This window comes from Salvia hispanica, chromosome 1 (genome assembly GCF_029641045.1).
Source record: "Salvia hispanica isolate PSC_SH4W2 chromosome 1, Shi_PSC_v1, whole genome shotgun sequence".
NCBI lineage: Eukaryota > Viridiplantae > Streptophyta > Magnoliopsida > Lamiales > Lamiaceae > Salvia > Salvia hispanica.
Genome location: NC_142692.1, coordinates 41,096,783 through 41,105,837, shown reverse-complemented (window position 1 = coordinate 41,105,837; position 9,055 = coordinate 41,096,783). Strand labels below are relative to the sequence as shown.

Below are 9,055 nucleotides of genomic sequence, written 5' to 3'. Positions count from 1 at the left end.
TTCCGCACTTTAAAAAAATGGCCGTATAAATAATAAATTTTGATATTTATTCTAAAATTTTCATCGAATGTAATTTGGATGAAATTGTATCTGGTGTGACATCCAAAAATTTTACGAAGATGAGCTCGCCCACAAATTTGACTGCATTTTTAATAGTGAACTCAACCACTTCATTCATTTGAAACATGCGTGCATCAATCAACAACAAATTACAAATATGATATCATGGCATTTCATTACGGGAAAATTGAGAAAAATATTTAAAAATAAAAAATATCAGTAGTAAATAAAAAATTGAAAACATTCCAAAATGCAAGATAATTAGAACCATCTACTCGAAAACCACCTAATAAAACCATTGGAAATTAATACCATCTATTACCAATAGTTGTGACATAGTACATGTTCCACAAGGGCATGGGCGGAATTTTAAATTAGTAGCCAACACAAAACACCAAAAGCCTAAGAAGGATAGGTGGATACAATTTACATAAATTCCGAAATCACCCCTAGGGTGCCCATCAAAGTTTAAAGTCCCCAACTAGAAGGGGCTTTGGCTTTAGGTGAAGATGATGCAAGAGAATGGACATACTTACAATTAGGGCAAGTGGGTGAAGTCTTGCATAATATCACAAGAAGATGACAGCTGGAACAAGCCAATGCTACCATATTGTTACTTGATGACGACGACGATGATGAATTTTCCTTATGCCCGATGACATGGCCCGTCGATATGTTGAGTTCAAGGTCAAGCTTTTGCTCCTCTGGCCTCATCCAAGTCTTTCTTGATGTCTTCCGGTTCACATAGAACATTCTGCCCGACTATAAAAAAATGCTTATTATCAGTACATGTATGGCACGTGTATTAGGAACGATTCTAAATATAAAAAATTATAGTAATAAATGTAAGAAATGTGATAAAAATTACTCCTAAATATACACCTAAGGTATGCATGGTGGGGGTGATAGGCTGGGTGATTATTAATTTTGGTCCAACGATGCAAAAGCAATGTTTGATAGTTGCCTCTATTAGGAAACCGAGCCGGGTTAGAAACCGGTACGCGTCTGTTTTTTGGCTTAATGCATTGTTCACTTTCCGCTTATTAATCTCTCCCTTTCGACAGTTTAATTTTAGCACGGCTGACCAATAAAGTGAAAATATGAGAGAAACCGTGGTGCCCTGACAACTTATGAGGTGAGACGGTCTCTCTACCATTTTTCGATTATCGTTCAATTTTGTCACTCTGGTTGTCCATCATAGCCTGAGTGATAACCCGGTCCACTAGTTATCTACCAAACAACGTATCGAACCAATAGTAATATAATCCCGGTTTTTATCCGGATTTAATCTAGCACCCCTAATACCACTGAGAAACTAACACCATGGTGGTGGGGGCTCGAGCCCCCTCAAACCATTTACCTATTTTAGAAAATTTATAAATGTTAAAATTTTCCAAATATTGAGTGACAATCTCACGACAAAGAATCAAATTATCTACTCAAAGAAAAAATTCTAACAAAATATAACCATCCCAAACAAGAATATTATCAAAATTGAAAAAAACAAATGAGAATGAAAAATGTACTTGAAGATCAAGGCACTGCTCCCAGTCAGAAGGCAAAGGGTGTTTAAGCTGAAGATCAACTGTGTTTGGGAATGCTTCTGTGTTCCATTTCCTCTTCATTCCACCGTCGCCGCTGCCGTCGCTGCCGCTTTTTCCATCTTCATACAGCCCTCCGGCTAGAGACAGTTGAGTGAATTCCATCTTTCACTTACTTAAATAATGGTATATTTTGAACAACAGAAATATTGTAGGGCAGCATGCAAACATATGTGTTGATGATGATGTATATATATTGAGATTGGAATTTTGATGGGAAGATTAATTAAAACAAAAAAGAGGGGCAGGCCAAAGCATTCAATGGTGACAAGTAGATGTCAATTCAATGCCTAAATCCAACAACTGAGTCTCATAAAAACTGCATTTATAACACTTCTTCTCATTATATTGAGCAACAGAAACCTCTGAATTTAATGTGGCTGTCATCAAGTTGTTTTGTTAGATATACTTACTACACAATTACTCAACTTTCAATTTTATCTGGTTTTGCTAATGAATTCTAGGAAAAATTCGGCTTTCGTATTGAAATCAATTTCAGTGGCAAACGACGATTTTTAGTTGATAGTATTAGCCGATTTGGCCACCTCGGATTTTCTAGCGGCCATGTCAACATTAAATTGGGGTAAATTCCAACTTAGTATTTGCGAAATATTCGTTTTTTGTCATTTCCTCATGTCCCACAAATAACATGGATCTCACCATCCATTATTAACATATTTTCGATCACATTTTCTCTCTCGTTCATATTTTTTCGACTTTGAAAAATTCATGTCATCTCAAATATCATTATTCATGGGGACGGAAGGAGTAAGATAAAATTGAATGTTCAGTACTCCAACTCATTCGCGGAAGACTTTATAATCCCTCTGCCCGCGATAAGATGCTCACTTTGCCATTTCATCGCTTCAGGAATTAAAAGTTCTTTTTCTTTTCTGCATATGTGAACCACACAATCTACTGAATAACTGCACTCAAGTTCCATTATAAAACTATCTAAATTCATTCATTTAAATCGCAAACGGCGTGAATAAGAAATAAATACAACATGATATACTATTATAATCGGAGTAAGAAAAAAGATCCAAATACGCTTCATAACATTTATTTATGAGTGTTTGGATATTATATTTATACTAAGAGATGGTAAATTAATGCTCAAATTTTCAGCGAAGCATCGAGAAAATCCAAGTGACATTTAATTTCCCCTCTACAGAGGGAAGAAATAAAAGAGAGTTATTTTTGGGTACTTATGCATTTACTCCTTGCAAAATTTATAGGTGTGCCTACTAAAGAATTCCTTCATTTAATGAATCATAAATTTAGAGTTAACTAACTATACGTGAAAATGAATTACTAGTTTATAGGAAACAAAAGAAAAAAGTCTGAAAGGAAATCATCCTTTACTAATAGTTGAAATAATGTGTCGACTAATAATAATGTAATAATATCACACAAATTACAAAATTTGGTCGAATTCTAGTTTGTTTCGCACCTTTAAAATTTAAATAACACATCACCAAGTTTCAAAAATTACAATTGTCCCATGATAATTTTTTCAAGGCCAATATGATGCCGAGTTAGTACAATGTAGATAAATAATAGCGCTAGCTGGATTAATGTGACAATATAGACGACTGAACGTCGCTTCTAAAAAAGTCAAATGAATTCCTCTTTTCACTCTCTTCTCGTTCTTCTCTCTAACTTACACTCCTCTCTCCATGTTGTTGCTTGACCAACACAATCATGTGTAGATCTTTTTGTCCATCAACCTAGTTTCAATTTTTACAAATCTAATTAGAAGGAACAAATAAGAAATTTTAAAACTTTGTTACTCCCTCCATCCCACTAAAAGATATCCACATTGTGTAGTACGAGATTTTAGCAAGAGTGGTTAGATAGAGCAAGTCTAGAGAAAAATGCAATTGAATATTTTTAATAAGAGAGAAAAGGGGAATTTATTTCCAAATATAGAACGTGGACATCTTAAGTAGGACAAACTAAAAAAGAAAGATGAACATCTTTAGTGGGATGGAAGGAGTATTTGTCATTAAATTTTAAAAGGTGTTGGATAAACCATAAGTGACTTATTTTGATGGCGGTACATGTTTTAATCAACACATGTAAACTATGACAGATAGAAATATATTGAAATATTATTAGTAAAAAATTAGGTCCTATAAAAAAAGGTGACTACTAATTTTTGCGGTCGACCCAAAATGACAAAATAAGACTATTAGTTTGCGGACGAAGATATCAAGAATAAAAATAATCAACCTAAACCATAATGACAGAAACTGCATGGGGAATGAAGCTACCACCTTCATTACTTTGCTTCAGCATTGTGGCGTGATTGCATTTATTATCCGTTTTGAATGGCATCCCATTTTATAAATGTTAGTAGTAAATTTTATGCTATATACCATCATATAAACGTTGTAATATATAGATGTATATGGGGTATTTTATTTCAGTAGATATTAATTTTTATATGTAGATCATTTAATGTAACATCACACACCTCATTCACTCCCTCATTATTTCTTGCAGGCAGTACAGTTTGTAACTACCAAATTTAATTTCATTAATCTACACCACCAGATAACCACTACAAATGTTTGAATATTATGTTTTCTTCAAGTCACCTAAAAAAGCTCATATTTTTGACAGTGTGACAAAGCAACATTTAACCGAAGATTGGTCGAAAGAAGAGATTTAAGTACCTACCCGTGCACAATGTTCCTACTGCTCGAAATCTTTAGAACTGATCAAAACCGTCAAGCAGACCTCTTTGTGAACTGATTAATAAGCTGAAATCAAGTTGAACGAGGCATTAGTAATCAGGATATCGTAATATAATGTGACCACGTACAGCATAGCCCTTTACAGAGATGAAATGCATCACATAAGGAAAGAAAAGAAAGAACAAACTTGAAATTTTGATGAAACACGAAGAGAGCCATTTCCAGATTCAGGACATAACAATAATTTGGCCTTGTAATGATTCACGTGATACTGAGGTGATTGAATTGTCGAAATCTTATGCATACTGTGCAGAAAGTTTAGATGTTCAAATACTTGCATCAGCTAGGACGATGAAATTCAGATTCTAACAAATAGACTTCAACGTATAGAAAGGCCAAAAGTGTTCAAACATTGCACAACATATAGAAAGGCCAAAAGTTTTTTACGTTATACTACCTCCGTCCCTTAAAATAGAAACTATTTCCATTTTTTGTCGTCCCTTAAAAATAGAAACTTTTGAATCTTTCTATTTTAGGACGTGGACCATATAATCCACTAACACTACTTCTACTACTTTTTCTCTTCCTCTCTCTTACTTTAACCATTTTTCTTTTCTTCTCTTTTACTTTACCCATTTTTCTTTTCTTCTCTCTTACTTTACCAAGTGTGCATTAAAACTCGTGCCTATTTAAAAGTTTCTATTTTTTTGAGGACGGAGGTAGTATGTATGAGCAGAACACATAAATACAAGACCCGAACAAGACCGGCTACCAGATTCTAAATTGCATTCCAATCACGAAAGAAAAGCGTTTACCATTTTCTAACAAGACGTTTCACACATTCACTATATTCATCCCACGAAAATCCAAAATCCATTTCTCAAAAGCAAATAATTAGAAGTAGGTATCAACTCACCAGTGCGGGATACTGTAAAATCCAGCCAATTACTGGAATCTGGTAAAGAAATGCCTTTATTGAGGGCCAGAAACCACTGGACAGCGAACCATAAAATTTGAGTCAAGACTAGGTCAAACAAATATTACGGATGACACCATTCCAAAAACAAACAAAGAGAACAGGAACAAAATCAGGACAATTGCATACCTGAAAAGAACAATGCAGCCATAGATCTCCACAAGTATACCAACTACTGGCCATCGGACAAATATAAAGAATATCCCGAGAAGAAAGGAAACTGAACCCTGTTAGATATTTAATAATCATTTACTCGAAACAATAGTATTAGTATATATAAATTATAAAATGTACTAACATTTTTTCACCACCAAGGATGATTATTTTTTGTATATTTTGTACCTTCTGAGAATACCAAAATCTTATGGGGACTTACACTGTTTTATAGAATCCACGTAAATAACTAAATATCAATCTGTCTAAGAATATATTGATAAACATAAGGGAATACTGAGAAATACTGGCAATATATGGATTATTGAAACCAAATACGACAATTTATCTTCTGCAAACAATTACTAACTCTATCAGTAGCCACTAGTATTTCTACAGGATTGGGGTACCAAAATATCCAAAAACACTAATATGTTTCATTCTTCATTCTCCAGAAGCATGTACCTTATAATTCTTCCGGTCTGTGAAGAGTTGCAATGTTGATCGCCAGCCTAGTAAAATGGCTACACCAGTCAGCCAAAAGATCTGATGGCAAAGACAGAGAAAATAATAAACAAATAGATGCCTTCGGAAGAGGGGGGATTTGAGGAAGCTTAATGAACAAAACAAAAGTGTCTTACATTTCCAAGAGCTAGCAAACCTCTGTCAAAAAACAGAATTACGGCAAGAAAGGTGAAGAATATACCAAACCCAATCAGACCAAGACCAATCTCTGCAGAATATTTTATCAGAATGTAGCATAACAATTAACAAGATGTCAGATCTCAGTTAGAATCAACTAGGAATTAAAAGAAAAGGCTTATCACTCAGTATTGCATTGGACTTAACGGATGCATAATAAATTACAGAGTGTCATATACAGTTAATGTATTGGAATTATATAAGCATTTTTTTAACAAAACGGCTGGTAAAATACTCAGGCATGCATAAATTTGCTAATGGATCTCTCTTATATCTGTTTGACTATCACACCCAACCTCTGAATTATGCAAAAGGTTATATACTACTAATAATTTCACTCCAAAAGATACCTTTGCATACTGTGTCGACTGACATTCGCAGATTATTCCTGAACCATGTCCTAGATAGCTTATCCAATTGTTATTTCCATTTTGTTTTAAAATTAATAGCCTGCCTACCTATGAAAACACACATAATACCTAAGTGAACTCATCAATATACTCAAACCTTAAATATATCATCATCATCACATAACCATGTCATAAGTCATTGTTATCCTACTTATACTCACTGCCTTTTCTTACACATTCTTTTTCCCATTTTTTCTTCTCTTTATCTTTATATCATTCAAAAATCCATCGAATAATGATATAATCCATTCTTTACTTTTCTTTACTTATTTCCTTTTTCCATATATTCTCTAATCTCCTCTCTGATATGCTATTGGATCTTTCGAGAAGACTGATTCCACAGAAGGCAGAGGCAGTGACTACGCCTTTACACCCCTTTATTTTCTAACTCAGAACAAATAATACGCTCAAGTTGATTATTTCTAGGTATTGACCCCTTGGACACTGAAAAATGTGACTTGCTTTCTACATAAAACAATTAAACATACTTGTGGAACATTAACATCACCAAACACGAAGAGAACTAACTCCCACTATGATAGCTTAGCAAACTGGTCTAAGTATCATTACGATGATGACACAGAGAAAACAGGAAAACAAATAGCATTGGACCCTGCTTAAATCAAAGAAAAAACAGGGTAAAATAGTATTTGAAAGGAGCAGAAAAACCCACTACGTGCATCGATCATAGATTATTCATTAATACCTCACGTTTCTCGCATTGGATCTATTAGACCTAGAAAAGAAAACTACAATCCTATTAACTCTAAAATATTAGCAAATTGCCTTTCTTGCCTATGTCCTCTAGTTTATGTAAGTATCAGAACATATCTATCCTAAACACTACGGTTGAGAAATATCCATTTCTTAGATGAGAATGGGAAAAAAATAACAGGATAATCAGACTTCATCAAAATTCAAATCCCAACCCCAATTACTAGAGAGATTAACCATACAAATATAACACCAAGCCAAATGAATAAACCTAGAGAGATTAACCACAAAACAAATTAATCACTCACTTTTCTGTTCGCTCAATTCATACGCCATCCTGCCAATCCAACCTAGCTAATCCGAGATTTATTGTTCTGTGACAAGATACGCAAAAATTACCATTAAAACAGCAAGAATTACACAAATCAATTCACACCAAGTAGAGTGAATACCTGAAAGAGTGAGGGCTGGGAATGGACGCGTATTTCGCCTTTTGTAATCAAATTAAAATTCAAATTACGATTACAGTTAATCGACTTGCAGAGGACTATATCAAATTCAGAATTTATGAATGCGATTGAAATTCAGAAAACGGATTGACGAATGATCAGCGGTCGAATCTCAATTTGTCATTTCAAAATGATAGAAAATGTGTAAAAGTTAAAACCTTTGGAATTCGCGTATATAGTTTTTACTTTTAACTTTTAAGAGCATATTGCCAGGAAAAATAAAGTTTTATCAATTTTTCAACTCAGCTCAGCTCCCCCAATTTTTAAAATAAATTGAAAAATAAAGTTTTATCAATTTTTCAACTCAGCTCAGCTCCCCCAATTTTTAAAATAAATTGAAAAATATAGTCAGATCTGGATTTGTTTTCAATGAGCAGTGATATAGGGCAAGTTCTGCTTAAGTGTATAATTAGAGACCAAATTTCAACCACAAGATAAAGAAATCAAGGGCTTAAATTTAGCATAGGATTTTGAAATTAGTCCATAAAATTACTTCACTATAAGCAAGAATTGGTTCACTATAAAAAGGCGGGAGTAAAATAGTCATTTAACAAATAAAGTTGGGGTTAAAACTTGAATTCCTCTCATTTAGAAAATTTTTCTTCTTCCCGTCATCTATTCCACTCAAATTCTCCATCGATTCTCCACCGATCCTTCTCTTCCGCTCGAATTCGCCATCAATACTCCTCTTCCGCTCGAATTCTCCATCGATTCTCCACCGATTTCCCTTCTTTGCTCAAATTCTCCACCAATTCTCACTCAAAACGACAACTCTAAGTCGTCGCTGCCGCCTTTTTCAGCTGCGCCTAATGCTCATTTGATTCACTTTGTTGTCGCCTCCTTTTGGTTGCTCATTACGTCGTTGCCTTCGATTCAACATACCTAATGCATTCAATTAAGTTCGTCGACCTATTTATTAGAGGAACGATTCATTTAATCGATTTTATTTGCATTTCAGTTTAATGATGGAGTCATATTATGTTTATAGTGATGGAGTCAGTTTAACGATGGAGTCATATTATGCTTATTCATTTCAGTTTACAATGAACTAGAATGTAGAAACATGAGTATACTGTTTTCACATATGCTTAGAGTGAAGTGTTTGTGATGCATACTTCTAGTGCTCTATTTTTTCATTTTAGTGAAGTAAAACGTGCTTAGAGTGAAGTATTCCATGGTTAGAGTGAAGTGTTTGTGATGCATGCTTAAAGTGCTATATTTTATTATT

General features: G+C 34.1%; 2 protein-coding genes across 3 annotated transcripts; both read right to left on the bottom strand.

Moving 5' to 3' along the window:
- Positions 1 to 358: 358 nt before the first annotated feature.
- Positions 359 to 1,842, bottom strand: LOC125185113 (uncharacterized). Its single transcript, XM_048081597.2, has 2 exons — positions 1,587 to 1,842; positions 359 to 822 (listed from the first exon to the last, which is right to left on the bottom strand). Exons 1-2 carry the CDS (start codon positions 1,764 to 1,766, stop codon positions 529 to 531), a joined length of 474 nt encoding a protein of 157 aa, XP_047937554.1. The 5' UTR covers positions 1,767 to 1,842; the 3' UTR covers positions 359 to 528.
- A 1,236-nt stretch (positions 1,843 to 3,078) lies between these two features.
- On the bottom strand, positions 3,079 to 8,038 carry LOC125218761 (Got1/Sft2-like vescicle transport protein family). Of its 2 annotated transcripts, XR_007176021.2 has the most exons (8): positions 7,771 to 8,038; positions 7,627 to 7,692; positions 6,134 to 6,225; positions 5,958 to 6,038; positions 5,469 to 5,566; positions 5,280 to 5,355; positions 4,347 to 4,429; positions 3,079 to 3,391 (listed from the first exon to the last, which is right to left on the bottom strand). XR_007176021.2 is itself a non-coding variant. In XM_048120511.2 (7 exons), exons 2-7 carry the CDS (start codon positions 7,652 to 7,654, stop codon positions 4,397 to 4,399), a joined length of 408 nt encoding a protein of 135 aa, XP_047976468.1. In that variant the 5' UTR covers positions 7,655 to 7,692; positions 7,771 to 8,035; the 3' UTR covers positions 4,179 to 4,396. The 2 variants fall into 2 exon arrangements, 1 of the variants encoding a protein (XP_047976468.1); XM_048120511.2 differs by lacking the exon at positions 3,079 to 3,391 and having other exon boundaries at positions 4,179 to 4,429; positions 7,771 to 8,035.
- Between the last annotated feature and the right edge of the window lie 1,017 nt (positions 8,039 to 9,055).